General features: G+C 42.7%; 1 protein-coding gene and 1 long non-coding RNA gene across 2 annotated transcripts in view; one reads left to right on the top strand and one right to left on the bottom strand.

Annotated features, from left to right (window-relative positions):
• The window catches only part of WTIP (WT1 interacting protein), a 78,605-nt gene extending 62,797 nt beyond the window's left edge, over positions 1-15,808 (top strand). Inside the window, exons 4-8 of the mRNA XM_065848476.2 lie at positions 6,912-6,974; positions 8,842-8,972; positions 9,976-10,027; positions 11,869-11,937; positions 14,699-15,808. Coding sequence (XP_065704548.1) covers positions 6,912-6,974; positions 8,842-8,972; positions 9,976-10,027; positions 11,869-11,937; positions 14,699-14,851 — 468 coding nt within the window. The 3' untranslated portion in view covers positions 14,852-15,808. The remainder of the gene's footprint in view (positions 1-6,911; positions 6,975-8,841; positions 8,973-9,975; positions 10,028-11,868; positions 11,938-14,698) is intronic.
• LOC139829039 (uncharacterized) lies at positions 84-14,892 on the bottom strand. Its single transcript, XR_011741247.1, has 4 exons — positions 14,670-14,892; positions 14,299-14,459; positions 4,653-4,817; positions 84-295 (listed from the first exon to the last, which is right to left on the bottom strand). It is a non-coding gene; the product is annotated as an uncharacterized lncRNA (long non-coding RNA).
• Positions 15,809-18,293: the final 2,485 nt, after the last annotated feature.

Genomic DNA, 18,293 nt, shown 5'->3' with positions numbered 1-18,293 from the left:
GAATCACAGAGCAAATGGAGTTCTAGGTAACTGTGATGATGTATTTAGGAGACTTGCTATTAAAACACATACCCCCATCAGAGAACAGACAGACATTGGTGTTTATTGACATGTTTAACAGAATAATGGAATCAAAGCTTGGAAAGGGATTTGCTGCAGTATTCTGATGTACAGAAGCGTAAGGGAGTCTGTGAGCGTCTTCAAGGTGCTGATGGCTGTAGGTTGGGACAGGAGGTGCTTCAAGTTCCAGAGACATCAGGAATGCCAAGCGTTGCTGTGCCTCCAAATACTGTTACTGAAAACAAAGGCAAACAGATTATAGCACGTTACTGTAATCCGTGCATGAGGGAGTAACATTCATGCTGTTACTTGTGTGTGTGTGTCTTGTTCCGGCCCCTCCCTGCCAAAAAAATTTGAATACTTTCCTTCCTTAGTTTTTGCTAAGTTTGTGGTATGCTAGTGGTCCTGGTTTTATTTTATAAACGAAATTGACAGTAATGATGATTAATTGGGGTATTCGAAATTGAAGTGTTGCATCAAACCAACAGAGTGGCTTAAAATTAAAATTTCAAAATAGTGAAGGAGAGGCAAATATTGTTTGTTCTCTGCACTTTGGACTTCAGTGTGAATGAGCGTGAAGAGCGTGCAGAGCTGGCGGTTTGGGTTCACCTTTCATTGCAACACGGCTCTGCAGTGCTGGATCCTGCACCAAGAAGTTACAAGTCCATTGAAGCTGGTGGCAGAAGTCCCATTGACAGCAGGGAGGTCTGGATTTTCTCCCAGGAGTTTACCTCAGAGGACAAATTTTTAGAGCTGGGGCCCATATAAAAATGTTGGCACCAGGGCTGAGAAACTAAGAGTGAACACTACAAATGGTGCGTGACATGGCAAACTGTGGGGTCCAGTTATGGAAGGAAATCGGTGTTTTGAAACAGGAGACCAACTGGAGTCCAGAAAAATCTCCCAAGCTTATAAAAGAGCAATACACAGGCAGTACCTGCGTCCAGGTGATGATGTACATAAACGTAATGTGATGAGAAGTCAATGTGTGTGTAGGATCTGTATTCACTAAAGGATGCTCAGCATTTCCTGAACGGGCTTATGGATTGTTAAATGGGTCCCAGGACAAAATCAACAAGGAAAGCAAAGATGGGGTTTTTTTTGAGACATACCACTGTGGACTAGCTTTGCAACTATCCTGTACCTTACGTTTGCTAGTGGAATGTTTTGAAGAGCATGTTACTAAGTCCAGTTGGTTTCATACCAGATAGTTACCCCCCTATTTCCTCTTCAGATGTTGATCCAAAAAGTGAGATTATCCCATTTTTCTTAATATTACATTGAAAAACAACTTACAATAACTGAAGCACACTTTAAAAAAAGCTAGAGCTCATTCTAATTACATGTAACTCATGCCAAACACTTGTAAGCAGACAGCATTAATTTTTTTCTATGAGCGAGTTGGGGAAAAAAAAGTGAGGAAATGGTGTGTTTCCATTTGTCTAGTAAACGTTGGTATTAGTTGCTGTCATGTTTTGAATTGAAACCTTTCAACAACTGTTTTGAATAAAATCCAGTTGTTAGGGTTTGTTTGTTTTTTCCAGGAAAATATATTCTAATGCGGATAGTTTATTTTGCGGTGTACATAGTAAATGGTAGCAGTGACAATTAATAACCCATAGCAGGAGTATAGCATTGTGCAATATGCAGTGCTGTACAACGTGAATCAAGTTAATAGATTTTGGGCTGTATGATACGATGCAGGGTTAAAGTTGTTGCTTGAGGCTTTTTTCTTGATCGTTGTCACTGCAAAGCTTCTGCAGGAGTTTGTTTAAGGAAGATCTAGGTAAGAAAGTAATTACTGGCTCTTAATTAATCAAACAGAAAGCAGCTGTGGTGAGTGGTCACCCGTGGGTTTCTGTAGGGTGTTCCCTTCGCAGGGGCTGCAAGACGCCTGAGTGCTGAGGCAGAGCCAGCTACCAGCTGAACGCCTGATTTTTGGCAGAGTTTTGTGCACGGCCAGACCAACCATTACCTCTGTGCAGAACTTGAAGTCCCTCCGTGCCCTACCCATGTCCTTCAGACACCACACGGTGGAAGCGCGGGAGGATAAGCTGCTGCGGTAGTGCTTCCTCACAGGCAGCAGGAGAGGGCGAAGCAACAGGGTATATGAAAGGGTTTCAGTGAGACGAAGAGTAAAGTTCTGGACTATTTTCCTTTAATTTAATCTCTTCCACCTGCTATGAGGCTCCCCGTATGTTTGAGCCTGAGAAGGCCTCATTTTGTTCAGTTCGGTTTAATCACTGCGTTTAAATATGTGTGTAAAAAACCAACAACAACAAAACCCCATCTGCATGAAACCAAATTTGATATTCTCTCCCTCTCTTAATGTGATCCCATGAATTTCTTGCATTGTTGCGTCCCATGTACTAAGGATCTCATGCAGAGAGCAAACAATAAAGCAGCGAGAAGACAGATGCTCTGCTAATGGGAAACCAAGGAGAAGAGAGTCTGTGAGGGATTACAGGCAGCCTGGGGTTGGAATACATTATTAACGTAGCACCCAATTCAGAAATTAGTTTTCAGAATTAAATGCCTGAAGAATTTTGGCAAAAACTCCTGATCATCCTTCTCAAAACCCTGAAAACATAAAAGAGTAGGAATCTCAAGCCTAGGCTGAGCAATCCCTTTCAGTGACTTTGCAGTGCCATAACAGCAAATTGTAGTTTTTACAGCTTCATACCATTACCGGGGCAGCGACCGCCACACCTACTGAAATGTAACCCGCTCGATCTGCTCGCACAAACCTTTAGCAGGTTTTGAACATCCTCATCAAAGAAGAAAATGGGCCTGAATGAGATTCCAGCGTCTGTTTCCAGGAGGAAGGTTTTGTTTTGTTGAGCGCATAACAGCAGGGAAGTGCATGAGCCTCTCCTCGGGCACGGTTAGGCATGCGAAGGAGAAGCAGTGGCGTGTCTTTTCAAAGAGCTGACATTGCCTAAGGTAGAAACTTTGGGTCTTGAAGCCTTTTTCAGGCGTGCTATTTTCTGAATGTTTTTGCTTTTGAAAATCATGATGAGAACATCAAACTTTAAAAGACCCTGGGTGGACAACGAAGACTGGTTACAGTCGGGGAGCAGACAGGAGAAATTGTTTCTCATAGTACTTGGTGGGATTATCCTCCATGCATAATTGTTCATTATATGCTCAAAATTCATTGTTAATTTCTTTGGGATATGTTGCACATTAGACAGAAGAGTTATAAGCCCCAAGATTATCACAGGAGGACACTAACAGGCCTAAATATTCAGGACAGAAGAGGACTTGTTTTCTTCTTACATTGAAACAAAGACTCTTGGACAGAATCATTAGAGATTTTTTTGCTTATTTGATAATCAAAGTATAGTGGACAGCAAACAAAAGTTCAGCCAGCCAAGTCTTCTATTTTATTTTTACTCCTCTAACATATTTAACATATTTCTCAAGGTTTATTTAGTTTCCCAGAGTCTTATTTTGCATAAGTATCATTTGGGAGCTTGATTACGAAGTCTTGACTCATGCACATAAAGTGAGATTTTTTTTATCTGGGAGAGAAGTCAAAGACAAGGTAAATATGGGGAAAAAACAGTTGGGGCCCAACTAAGAAACCAGGAAAAACAGTATATCAGCTCTTCAACATGCTCTTGTTTTCTTTTCATCCTGGTAACTAGCATCTTATTTCTAAGTCACAGAAGTGAGAGTAAAGGGTAACACTTAATTTTCAGCTTTGAATTTCAGAGCTGTTCTTTTTATATCAACTTCTTCCAATGTTTTTTATATATGTTTAATGACCATCTATAATGAATATTTGGGAAAGTTGACAATTACGTTTCTCATTTGTCCTGAGCACAGACTGTCTGTAGAGTTCTGAACATTTCTGTCTAGTTTGGTCTGCAGTTACATCATCTTACTGGTCTGCCAACAAAATATTTAAAAAGAGAGAAAAATTGGCACATATGAAAGCCTTATAGAGGAAGGCAAGACTTGAGCCCAGTACTGCTTACATCACAACTGGAAGTGCATGTATAAAATCCCCTGTGTATAGGAAGCACACCTGTGATTTGGCATCTCCAGCAGGGTCTTGCCCATCAGCCCATATTACTTCGCTGTTACACCTCAATACTTTTCACGTCTCCAGATTGTGGGGGGGGGCTGATGTGCACAAAAGCTCTTTTCCCTCCTCCGGCTGTGTCAGTAATAAAAGAGACTACGAGTGTGTAGAGCATAATGTCCTCTTCTGCTGCAGTTCCCCAGTTCCCAAGCTCTGGGACCAGTGCTGCTCCCACCCAGGAGCCGCGCTGGGAACCCACGGTCAGGGAGGCTCTTGGGTGTGCTGAGAGATAATAAAAAGGCCATTCCGCCTAGTCTGCAGTAAGTCACAGCTTCTCTCTCATTGCACACACAAGATTTGTGGAAGTTAATAATAAGTGCTTCAAAGACAGAGTTTGCCAACTCTAATTATTATTTTAAGAATTTGTTTGTAAGCTCTGCTTCTAAAATTGAAAACTTAGCGCAACAGCTCTGTTGAAACTCTCCAAGTTAAGAACAAGCACTGCAAAGCAGAAGTTGGCAGGTGAGCTACAAAAACGTAGAAATATTAACTTCTTGTTTACCTTTAAACAGCAGTGTCCACAGTGCTGCTGTCATGTAGAAAATGGTGCTGCTGGGACCCAAGACTGTTATTGTTTTCCAGTCCAAATAGATTTATAGCACAAGCAGAGACGAATCCAGAGCCCCGATCTCACCGAATCAGGTCTTCAGTTTGAGTGGGATCAATGCTGTGATCAGAATAGAGAGCAGTGGTAAAGGTCAGCTCCCCAAGCCCATGAAATATTTTATCACTGCTATTGGGCTTCCTGCCACTTTGCAACTCTTCTTAATTCAGTAATCCAGTTCTGGATGTGTTTGACAAGTAACAATTCTCTTGTTAAAAACAAATCATGGTTTTAATTTAATAGGGTTAGTCATATAAAGAATGGGTATGTGTCAGCAAAACCTTTCTTTCTGACAAACATTGTGATTTATGACAATCTAGTTAGCAATAAACGACATTAATCTGACCACTATACCATTCTGTTCCTGGGGAATAATTTTTCCTGTTAATCAATAGCTGGGTAAATGCTTCTTTGCATTCCTTATCAAATGACAGCCAGATGGTACTGGTAAATTCATTCCAGCAGGATTTTAGAATTAGCCGGGTTTGTACTATTGTTAATCCCCTACTGTCTGCACCGCTAGGACCTGCCCACCTGTTTCCAGTAAACCCTTGAGTTTGCAACCTTAGGAAATAGTCTAGCCAGATGGTTACTCAGATACAGCGCAGCCAAGAAACATCCCAAGCAGCAGAAGGAAAAGGCACAAAAAAGCAGTATCTTGCAGATACAGCCAGCTAGGACTGCTGCCTCTGTATTTGTTCCTCAACACCCTGGTCTCTTTGATGAAGTTTCAAAGTTTCTTAAGATTGCATGAGCTGTGTTCCTTAGTGCGTTGTAAATTTGGAGCTGTGACAGCTGCCATACCATCACTTACTGACTGCCTGGGCCCGTCAAAGTGTCTGTGAGACCCTGTCCTTCATAATCCCTTTGTTGTATAGCAACAATAATTTTGTCTCCAACCTGTTGATCTGAAGTAACATGTAATCCCCTCATACCAATAAAAAGAAAAACATATGGCAGCTCTAGGCTGGGAGCCACTGGCTTTTGAAGTGAGGGGACAGTTAATCCCCACTAAATCAAGGGGGAATGGAGCAAGCGGTAAGCTCTGTTGCACTGAGGATGCATTAGGTGCCTGAGCCAATTAACCTGTGCTCTGGGAGAAGAGTCCAGTTTACACTTATCCTCCCCACTCCCGTTTTTTATCTTGTGCAACTAAAGTCCATTTCAGCTGAGTTTGGCTACAACCTTAATTGCTGCAATAGGCATCACTGTGCAGCACCATACAAATAATGGGCACCCGGACCCTCTGGCAGAAAGTGCACACACAGCACTTGGCTCATGGGACCGCGGTGGGTGAGGGTGAAGTTCGGCCACTGCAAATACCAGTTTCAAAATTGCATGGCTGGAGTTCTTCAGGCAAATGCCTCTTGCCCATAGGGTAGTTGTTTGGTAGGTCAGTCATCTGGCCTGATAACCTTGATATTCTTTGTATATCTCTGAACACAGGGCTAAGGACAGATTTTGGCATCTGCAACAGCAACTGCTTTGGGGACACAAGTGCAAAGTTAAGGAGAAAAGCACTCAGGCAGGGAACACAGAGCTTTGGTCCCAAAAGGGCAAAGTAGCTCCTGGCTGCCGTGACCCCAGCACTAATATTGTGCAGGGAGCCCAAGCTCCTGCAACTGGACTTGTAGATTCTTCCCTGGATAAAAAGCTTGGTATCCACAAGGCAGCTAAATCCTCCTTGGGCCTGCCTTCATTTTTGAAGCCTGTATATAGCACTGAGTGAAATGTAGGTCCAAAATCTGAGGTCAGTAAGAGTCTGGTCACTAATTTGAGGAGGAGTTGGGAGGTAAGTCCTATATTATTTACTTCCCCAACAGCAACAGCCAAAAGAATGAATTGAAGCTAATTCCAGCACATCGAATGCAAACTCGCCAAATAGGCTTCAAAAATAAAAGTCAAATTTAAAATAATGTTATTACATTGGAAATCTCAATTGCAGTCTTGTGGTGGGTCAGAAGGCCAAGCTGCTATCTGAGCATGCTGCAAGAGCAGAGAGAAGGCTTTTTTTGCATCACCATCTCCCAAACCTCTTGTATAGTTTGCTATCATATACAGCACAGGCTGGAAAATAACACAGTATTCATTTAAAAGGTATTTCTGCAGTGAGAGGAGTGGCTACTAATAATCCTTTCTTTTCTGTCATTTGAACAGTATTCAGGTTTTCAGCAAACAGCGGACAAGTGCTTTGTTTGTGGACACCTCATAATGGAAATGGTAAGAGACCTAACTTGCCAACGGCGGGGTAGCTTGCTTGGCACGTACTTTGGGCAGCGCACCATGAGATGTTGTGCTTCTTCCCTAGTCAGACTATCAGTGCATCTTCACTGCTGTCAAGGTAATTTTTGAAACTGAGGCAGTAAATAAACAAAAATACCTTAATGCTCTATTGCTATGACCTATGGTGAAGTGGGCTTCTTTTCTTATGAGATCATGGGAGGCTGCTTTTCTACTACGTGTCATTAGAAAATAATTTTAATACTAAGGAGAAAATACAACCCAGCTTTGTATGGGAACATAAAACAGAGGCTGTATTCTGTAGGACGGTAGAATGGCAAGAGCTCTCTTAAGTGAATGGTATCGGCTGGAGAGGATAGGGATGTTATCAGTAGTCCTGAGGTTTGTTGCCTGTTCTGTGACTTGCATCGTTTATCTTCTGTCACTTGCTCCATGTCAGTTAAAATGCATCATTGCACTGGGATTTGTAGGGACCCGGTAGTCAGTGTTAACTTCTATAATAAAGAAATCCAAGGGCTAAGGGTTGGGCCAGATACTGCTGGCGTCATTTCAGTGGGTGACAGTAGGAAGAGTTTAGTCTGTTCTTCCTAAGCAGAAATTCCCAAACAGAATGAAGTGGTTTGCACATTGAAGTGCTGTCATGTAGTATATATCTATTTTCCTCTTGCTTTAAAATGTACATGAACCTCAGTATGTGTAAGACAAGTAGGTGTTGCATTGCAACCACAGAGGTTCAGTAGGAGCTGGAACAGAGGCTTCACTAATGAGGATTCTGGCTCATATCCTGGCACCACTGGTTGGACAAGGATATCATTCATTTTAGCCCAAGAGCAAATTTCTAGAGTTGTATCATGCCAGGAGGAGGAGGAGGGGTATCCTGACTCGCGTGCTTCGAGCTGGCCCTAATTGCAGGATCCCAGGCAAGAGTCCATCATGTCTCAGTGGTGGAGCTCGGTAGCTGGAAGCTTGGCAAGTGCTTGTCTGCCTTTCTGCCATCAGCAAGTGTGCTCTGACAGAGGGAAGCAGCTCTGGGAGCTCCAGGAATTGAGCAGTCTGCTTTGGCTCATTCCTCCATGTCCCTGCCCGGGAGCGCACACAACAAAGGTGCCTGTGCACAGCCCCGTGGGCCGGGGCACAGCGGGGGCTGTTGGAGGCTGAGGGTGCAGCTGGACAAGGAGCTGCTCCGTGCAAAGAGGCGGCTGCACAGCCGCACCACGCTGACAGCAGGACGGGATCTGCTCTGTAGCAGCGTAGCCAAGGCTGGATCAGGCCTTTCCTTGAACCCCCTAAAATGCAATAGGGAAGGTCAGTGTGGGAAAAGCCTGAGCAGGTGTACAGGTCTGTCAATGGGCCCCTATGGCTGAGTGATAACCATTCGGTAGCTGTGGTGCAGTAAGATCCTTAATGAAGGGACAGCTATTTATTTGCTTGTTTTGTTATTTTACTTCTTAAGTTTGAGTAATGACTGGTTTGGATTCTGTCTGTCACAGCCCGTTAAGTTCGGTGAATTAACTCTGTATCCCAGTAACTTGCTGGAGCACATTTTCCGATAAGTGGTTTCTGAAGCCGTTTTTAATTTCTTCTGGCAGTATTGGCCCTGCAGAGCTAAGACTGATGGGCGTTAGCCTGATTTTCACAGTTCTCCCTCTTTATTGGGAGCCTACTGAAACCCACTGAAATAAGCAAGCTGATTGTTTTAAGAGGCCCCTTGCTGACAGATCTGCAGAGTGGTAATTTCATCCTGAAGTGCTTTTCCCACTGTCATTATTAACAATCGGATGCAGCAGTGTATGAGGGGGATCTCATGTAATCATGCATCCACTTATTATGCCATTTGCCTCTTAAGATCTTGCAAGCCCTTGGAAAGTCGTACCATCCTGGCTGCTTCCGCTGCGTGGTGTGTAACGAGTGTTTGGATGGAGTCCCCTTCACTGTGGATGTGGAGAACAATATTTACTGTGTCAAAGATTACCATACGTAAGTACACCAATCCACTGCATGCTTCCAAAATTATAGTGGTTAAATTATTGATACAGTTAGAAGCCTTGTAGCCGATAAAGAAGGGTCATTCCTGTTTGCTCAAGTCCCTCAAATACTGCTCTCACATGTTGCATTTGTTTTAAAGTGACATTAAAGGTCACATAATGGGCCCAGTGAGGTTGAAAATCACGCTGTGTCAGAGGATGTACTTATCTGGTGGCTGTTTCTCTACTTCTTTCAGGACTTTCAATGTTAATTAGACTAATTCTGCAAGCAGTGGTAGGTTCTGCTGGCTGTTTCTAAGAGTTCTGGTAGTGCGTGACACTGGCGAGTGTAGGTTCGCTTAACCCAAACTGCACAGTAGACGTGTAATTAGCAGTTAGTGTTAAATGACTTTAGCCTGACTTGACAAAAGGTTTTGTGGTTTAAGTGATTGCTTTTGCACTTTGTGCCCCAACTCAAAAGCAACGTGAATGCTTTTAGCTCCAGTCAACCAGTAAATGTGAACTCAACCCAACTGGTACCAAGTTGACCGTGTCACAAGAACAGAGTAAATTTTGGCTCAGTGATTGTCATTAAATGTAGCTGTGGATAAGAAGACCAGTTGATACATTTGGGTTAAGTAGATCAGCCCCTCTCCTACTCAGCATGGTTATGTCTTCCTGACGTCAAATGGAGAGAGTCCCCAAGTTCAGAGCTGCTTTGCGGTCAAAGCAGCAAGTCCCTGGAAGAATTTGAATGGCTTTATGAGTAACGGAAGGTGAGAAAAAGAGCATGTGTGGGAAGAGGGTTGGATTCGTTAGGTTAGAGGTCAGGAAGACCTAAGCAATAAAGCACTTCTAGATCTCCTTTTCCCTGAATATCATCAAATATTTAGTGGTGTTTCAAATCCTATGGATCTGTATTCTGCTGAAAAACAAGGCATGGCTAGAATAGATCTCGTTTTCACTTTTTGAAGAAGTTGTAAATGTGATTTGAATGCTTTTTTCTTTCACCCTAGGGTTTTTGCACCAAAATGCGCTTCTTGCAACCAGCCAATCCTACCAGCACAGGTATGTGTTAACATGCGTTGACTTTTTAGAGAAAACAGCTGTTCTAAAAATACATTAGGTGCTTTTCCTCCCTCTTGCAGAATCTATACTATGTCATATACTATATTAAATGCAGTTCAGCAGTAATGTCACTCCCAAACATTCCCAGGGGTTGTAATAGTCACGCTACTTACGTATAGTACTTTGTATCTTTGGGGTGCTTTCCAGGTCTTAATTATGCTTTTATAAATCTCATTTAATTGAAAACTCTGACTGGCACTCCAAGAACAATGCAAGAAGTCCTGTTTATTTTTAGAATCTCCCATTAGCTCAAGTAGCAATTTTCCTTGTCTGCTACATTTGCATTTCTGATGTGGATCTGTTAAGATGGCCAGATTTGAAAAGACATCTGAGGGTTACCCTGACCCTGTGAGGAGGTCACATAGTTTGTTGTCATGGGGTGGCAATGAAATGGAAGTGCTTAGAGGGGTGGAAAAGGCAGCAGAAAAGTTGGCTAAAAGGGAAACCAGGTGAATTACCTGCCTGCGACCACAGCCTATCCTGCTAGCATAGTTAGCACTGGAAGACTTCTGCATAAAGACCTCCCTATTCTGCCTGCCTGCAGTGGTGCTCCCCCACGGTCTGGTGGGTACAGGACCCTCTGAGTTCCCATTGCTGAGGTCACTGGACCAGCTCATTTGTAAACAAGAGCCTCAGCACCTCCCTCCTTTTCCTTTTGCCGTGTTTAAAAAGCCACAGCTTGCATTGTATGAGCTGCTGTGCCCCAGTAAAGCCAGTGGCTGGAGCCTCTTGGCATGCCCACCTCCATCACTCTGCGCGTTACTCTCTGTAGTTACGATTTCTGTTAAATGGCCAGTTCTCACGTAGTTAAAAACCTTATGAAGGCTGAGCCAGAACTGCTTGTCCTGGTGATAGGACCTGAGGAGAAAACCCCTATATAAATTTCACTGAATTTGTGACTTACAAAACTACTTTTAACAAAAAAAAACCCACAAAGGGCAAGCAGTCCAGCAGTCGTACTGCTGACTCACGATGGTTAGCAGCGCAGGCTCCATGTTCTTTCCCATGGAGGTTTCTTAGGTTAGTTCAAGTCTAGTAGTGCAGGTACTAACTTGCCCACAGCTTTTCTCAGACATAGTTTACATCATATCTGATGCTCTAACCACACCTGGACCTGGAAACAATGCAAGGCAACAAATTTAACAAGCGCTGTCTTCAGAGGCTTCAGAATGGATCAGGGAAAGAGTCGGTGAGGTAACAAGCAGGGTATGGGCTGCTCTGACAGGCCTGGGACTCAGCCAGGAGTTACACAACTCCACCTCATCCACCCTCATGCTGAGGCTTCGGCCTGTGCACCTCATTACCTGCCAGACTGGTATGTGAACCCCTATGGGGTACATACAGTGACGTGCAAAATCCCTGTGCAGCAGATGGTTTGAGGGAAGTACAGGTCCTGGAAAACTCAGGCCAGGATGTCTACAAGGAAAGGTTACCCAAGCACCAGGTCATAGGTTTTGGCTGGTAATTCATTCAGATCCTGGGTGCCCTTGGAAAATTATTTCATTTCAAGACTAATTTGTCCCTTGAGGATGAAGTTTTGGCTACACTTCCCAGATGACCTCTACAGCTTAGCTATGTGAGACACCCACGCTGCTGCTAAACAGCAAAACCAGCAGTGCACCAGGGACAAGAGCCCCGGCGGTCACAGAGCTCTGCTCTGCAGAGGAAGAGGGGATGTCGCAGGGAAACGGCTCTCCAGAGCGATAGGCTGGGCACTGAAGGAAAACAGGGAAAACACTGCTCACAAGCCTGCTCTTACCCTCTCCCTGCTTCCCCAACAGGGCTCCGAGGAGACCATTCGGGTGGTGTCAATGGACAAAGACTACCATGTGGAATGCTATCACTGCGAGGTAGGCACCGGGCGCCATGCCTGCCCCACAGCAAGGCTTTGTCACCCCACAGCAAGGCTTTGTCACCCCACAGCAAGGCTTTGTCACAGCTTGCAGCCTCTTGGTAGGTGCTCCCTGGCACCCCAGGGTGCACCAGCTGCTCTCACACGCCGGGGCAGGCGGGTTCTGCCCCTTGGCTCCTGGAGGCGCAGGGCTGTGTGCTGGCTGGGCTGCAAGTGGCACTCCCATCTCCAGTACAAAATTAAGTTTCTTTTTTCCCCAATGTATTAATTTCAAAAGCTGGCTTTGGTTGTTTGAGTTGAATTTTGTCAATACGTTTAGACTGGGAGAGAACCATAGGGGCTGGTTCTGTTTTTCCTGATCTCTGGCTACAGCTTGTGTGGCTCTGATCTTAGGAGACTTAAATTCACGTTGCCTGTGCAGGGAAGGACCCTCACTCCACCACGAATGTTTCTCTAGGGGATCTGTGTTGTTTCCATGCTGAATGAACACTGGTTCTTTACTAGAAAAGAGACAGGGTTACCACTGATTTTCTGTCACTTTTTTGGAAGTAGTTTCTTTTTGTGCAGAACATTTAAAAGTTTATTGAGACAGATCAAGTTGTGGGATTAGTGCTCTTACTTTGGAGAGGAGAGCTGAGTTTAGTCCTAGCTCTGCACCTGGGAGCATGAGGAGGAAAACAAACTCTTTAATTTGGGATCAACCTAAAACTTCCCTTTTGGTGTAGGTTTGTCCACGTCGATCCTAACTGTGCTACCTGTCTTGGCACCAGAGGCAAAAATGCAGCAATACTAGATTCCATGCACTTCTGTACAAATGAGGTCTTACAAAGAGACTTCCAGTTGAGGGAGAAGATAACAAAATTCAGGGCATCTTGAAATGTATATGAACTTAAATGTAAGACAGACTCCATGTACTCAGCTGTCTCCCCAACAGAGACACCTGATACTGCATCCTTTTCTATCAATTTTTAAAGAGAAATTGGCACAGAAAATGGCAGCATTTTGGAGAGCTGTACTTCCCTCCTCCTTCTTCCCCCAGCTCCTGCTTTGTGCAGGCTTCACCTAAGACGACAGCTCCCTCCCCTTCTCTCGCAGGCTATTGACTTTATATTAGAATGTCCCAATGGGGGTTTATTTTCAGTTTTGTTTCGTTATTCATTTCCCCATTCTCCTTCCAGTTTGAGGCAAATCAAGCTGCCTCCACATCTGCCCAGAACTGCAGAGTGCATTTATGTACAGAAATCAGGGGTGAGCCACTTATTAACAGGGGTGGGTCACTGCCTAAAGGTCCCCAAGCCAGCTCTCAAACTGTAGGCCCTAGGTCACTGCTGTCTCTAAATCCTGGTAGTACAGTTTGTGCTGGTATTTTGAGGTATTCACATGGAGATTTTTGCAAAGGCTATAATAATTTATGCAGCCACTTCTGAAATGATGTTAACGTCGTCATAACCTGGTGGCCGTGCAAAGTCAGTCATCAGTTTGGAAATGTTGCTGCTTTTCTGTATCATCTCTTTCTTGTGCAACCAGTTCTGCTGAGGAGTTCAAGCCAGTTTGCAGGTCAATAGATCCCCTTTCTAAAACTGAAACCCACAGAGAAGGCAGGCTTTCTATGGCAGAAGAGGAATACAATTATTGGAGAGGGAAAAAAGGTATGAACACTTGGCACATCTGTAGGGTATCTGAAATTGTAAAATTCTAATGAGGAACTAAATTTCAAACCTTACATAAAGGACTATGAAGTTATTATATAGCATATAGTAACAGAAAACTACCTTGGCAGAGACTTTGATTAACGCTTCCCTAAACTAACATTCCACTTTTAAACCTTACTTTAAAACCAATTTTTCATTCTTATTTCAGTGTTGTAAAATTTGAGGATTTTAACTTGAACTATGAAAGCTGGAAAATTGTACTTTGTGTCTAATTAAAAACTGCATCAGTTTTTAATACTAAAATGACTTATATGCCCAACATGTTAAATTTTTTTTCCTTCCTCTTAAGTGTGCAGATGTGTACTCAGAACCTCCGGTTTGTCAGAACTGGTCACAGTAACATTTTTCAGCATTTAACATACTTGAAGTATCAAATCCAAGCACAAAATTGCCATGACTTTCAAATGTCTTCACAATTACAATGATGACAACTGCGAACCAGGATTGTCTCTGTTGCGGTGTACATCACAGTCAGCAGGCAGGATCACTGGTTGTTGTTTTCCTTCTATTTCTGTTCCTTTGCTCTTGTTCACCCTTGTTGTCCCTCTAGTTACGTCCCAAACACTAAACATGGACTATTGGCCTTGAAGTTTTTTTTTATTTCCAAATTAGAGAAAGTTCAGCCCTGTTTCAGGAGTAAAACATACCTCATCTTCCCCTCTTCCCTGGTCCTCTCATTCCCTACTTCTGCTCCCCATTTCTTGCTTGCTGCCTTGTTGCAGAATTAGCTCCTTCTCTGTTCTAAGCTCTTCCAGGCTGTATGTGTCAGGGTTGGTCCTTGGTCTGTTTTTGTCCGATTTGCATCAACCTTTATTAGATGAAGAAGAGACTGGAATGAGAAATAATGTGGGGGTACTACTATAGACTGTCCTGTTGGACTTCAGTGATGTTGTATTGCTTAATATGAGACAGTAAGGGCCCACCTACCAAAACCTTTGGAGGTTGCCGGCTTTGGAGACGTAGGAGGGAGCTCTCAGGGTTATGTAGGATAGATCAATATTGTTATGAGATGACTTACCTAATCTGGGATGTCTGTGTTTCTTCTAGGATTGTGGCTTACAGCTCAATGACGAGGAAGGCCATCGGTGCTATCCGTTGGAGGGCCACTTGCTCTGCCACAGCTGTCATATCAGGCGCCTTAATATTAAACTGCCATCACATCCACCTCCAAGCTATCCAATGCACGTCACAGAACTCTGAGAGACATTTCCATGACCAATATGCCGTTTGAAAGAGAAGACAAAAATCTAAAAATGACTTTCCTGTTCCTTTAAAGATGAGATTCCAGTAATAACAGTCTAAACCAGCTATTTATTTTTTAAATCAGAGGTGACTGGGTCCTTTTCTGATCTTGTATATATGCATTCTTTTATCTAGATGTTTTCACTGAGACACCGTCTACTTGAACAAATAATTCACCACTAAACTATAACTGTAAATGGCAGGATTTCTAAAAACAATGGTACAAAGGGCTGTTCTGCACTCCCTACTCCTTTTCCTTCAGTCTAGATTTTGCCCAGGTAAGGAGTGTAGAATTACTTTCCAAAAGTTAGCACCTTATCATACTGCAGCAAGCATGATAAGATAAATGCTAGCATTTTAGCTAGTTTTGTTGAATTCTGGTCTTAGAGAATACAGTCTCACTTTTTTTTTTAAACTTAGATTCCCAAAAGTAGTGGATAGGAAGCAAAAAGAGTGGTTTTAGCAACGACAGGTTTCAGCACGTTAGAGCAGCATCAGCGCAGCTTTCCACACTACAGGGTTCCGCAGTCATCCAAAGACTATTTAGCTTGTTAGCGAAGTGTGGCAAGCGTCTCCTATAAAAACCACATTACAGAGGAATATATCCAAAAGGTTGGCACACGCAGGGTCACAACAGTTGAAGAAAGTTACAGACCTGTGTAACTGCTTGCTGTGTACAAATATAGACACGGTATCAAAATGCATTCACATCAACTTGATGATTTGGCACTTAACTAAAGAATTCATCCTTTAAACCTGTTTTTTGTTTAATAGGGTTAGCAGCAACCCCTTTCTATGCAAAGGTACACTTGTCTTTATACTACGTCTTTTACACAAGACTTCATTTGTTACCCACTGCTTTATGATTGTATGTTGATACATTATTAAAAAAGGAGGGGGACGGTGGCTTTTGGATTATCTTTTCACCTTTGTGTTCTTTTCTAGATGTACTTTTGAACTGATTATGGTGATTGTCTTCATTGGAAAACAACCACAGTTTAGCAGAAATAATAATTTAGAGAGTCAGACCATTGAAACATTGGTATTTTATAACAAGTATTAGATGTACATAGAATGTACACACTTTCATATTTTGCATAAGCTTTTACAGTAACCTCAGAGCTCTGGGGAAATATATGTCTTCCATATAGGAAGTTAGATGAATCTTTTTTATGGTTTGTTTTCTACCATGTGTTGATGATTTACATGCAAATCACACATCTGTATGTTTAAAAAATTCTTGCATTCTCATGAGAATTGATCCAGCCTTCCTGAATTTATATTCTAAATAAATCCATCATTGCTGTCTTTAGCTGTATCCAAAATTACAATGAAATAAAACTCTTCTGCTCCAGAGGAAGTGGAAATACCAGACCAGATTCTCCGCATGTGTAAACTGGAACATTTCCATGCCAGTTCTTAGCACGTTGAGAATCCATTCCGACCCATTCGGAAATGATCCCATGTTAAATTCAGCACGCAGACTGGTGAAATTACTTATTTGGCAACACCATTGCAGTTTAGTTTCTCATACTCTATTGATTTTTAGAAAGGCATTTGTGGTGCTCTTGAAAAGTACAAAGAGCATCCAATGGACATTAATTCCAAAGTGGAGTAAGTAACTCCCTTAACATAACTTTTTGAAAGTCTGGATTTCCCTTTTTGGGGAGGAGGTGGGGGCAGGACAAATATTCTGAACTATTGTTTTTCTGCTAGTAAGGAACAAAACGTATGTTTCCTGAACTTTTGCCGAACTGCCATTGGCCTAGATTAACCTGTCCTACTGAATGCTCCTTGGCAAGTCAGATGCTCCTTTAAAAAGTCACTTTCTAATTAATATATATATCAGTTTAACTAACATATTTAATGTGATAGTAGCCATGTTTAGAAGGAGCGCCCTGTTCCTACAGTGTGACTGAAGAGGCCTGGCCTGCAAAAGAGAGGCCATTGGGTGCATGCACACTTTTTCTGCCTTTGCAAACATTACCTCTGTGTCCGCAGGCCCCGGCCCAGCCTCAGCAGGCAGTGGAGGAACACACGCCTCTTGCCCAAACAGCAGACACTAGAAAAGGGGGGAAAAAAAGTCTTAGATTGGTCAATTCCTTAAGGTTATTACAAATATGGAAGATATCAGAGCTGCAGGATAAACTTTTAGCATCAGCTGCAATGTAATACTTTTTTATTTAAGGAAGCTGCTTTGGACCACATATAGCTTTGAGGCATTTTTACTTGTACAATATATATTAAGGAAGCCAAATTAAGAAAGCAATCATTAAAATAGCCAGAGAAGGTTTGGGTCAGTTCCTGTGAGCAGCTCACCCCATACCAGTACTGGAAAAATGCTTTGCTTTACCAGTATAGAAGCAAAACCTTCGGAATCGCAGTGGGCAGAGATGGTGGTGACTCTGGGGTTCAGCCCCATCTCCTGCCAGTGCCTCCCTTAGCGCTTTGCCTCCTTCAGTGGCAAGTTTAAGTTTCCACTCCAACATACTTCTCAAGGGGCAGCACACTATCCAACATGTACATACCACACCTTTTCTTCTTTTTTTGAAAACGATCATACTGTAGAACACGGTCATGTTTTAATTTCATTTCACATATTAATTTGTCAGTCTCTTGTAGTTCTACTCAATGTGTTAAATATCATCATGGGGAAAAAATACTGAAAGGTAACATTTCAATAGAGAATAAGCAATTTGTTTAAAACCAGAAAGCAGCAGTTGTTATTTCCAGTATTTGCTATAGACAGGTGCATTCCATTAGTGTATAATGAAGTGCAGCTTTGTTTTGCCAGCATTTAGTACAAAAACTGGAGCTAGAGAAAAATTTGCCAGGTTGTGGGTTGTTTTGGTTTTGTTTTCAATCAAAGAGAAAAACAAAAGCAAATCTAAAGCAATGATGTGCTGTACTCTGCAGTGCTAGTGACAGTTTCTGCACTTCTTACCTCCTTTCTGGGGAATCATGTAAATGAGGAAGCTTCTTTTAATGCTTTTCTTACGGAGTATTCTTATGTTAAATCAGTTCAACACAGATGTAAACTTTCTGGAGTTCATTTTATGATGCGATTGTTCTTCAGAAGCCTTTGCTGTACTTTCAGAATATTTCCATAAAAATACAACAACTTGTTCTCATTTGCATCAGGACTACACCTTCCCATTCGGGTGAGGAACCTCACACAGTCGCTACAGCACAAAGCTGTTGCCGGCAATTCAGAGCCCCTGGCGCACTGGAGGACACGTTCCAAAGACAGGACCAAAATGATCATTTGAAAACAAAAGAACACAGATCATTGAGCTTTCAAAGAGGGTTTGTTTGGGTTGCTTTCCTTTCCCTTTCACTTGTGTGCACGCGCGTGTGTGTATATATTTTGTAAGGTGGAGCTTCAAAAGGAAAACATGGT

The sequence above is a fragment of the Patagioenas fasciata genome, chromosome 13 (genome assembly GCF_037038585.1).
Source record: "Patagioenas fasciata isolate bPatFas1 chromosome 13, bPatFas1.hap1, whole genome shotgun sequence".
Lineage (NCBI taxonomy): Eukaryota > Metazoa > Chordata > Aves > Columbiformes > Columbidae > Patagioenas > Patagioenas fasciata.
The sequence above is the reverse complement of the archived record's forward strand: the minus strand, read 5'-3'. Positions and strand labels throughout refer to the sequence as shown.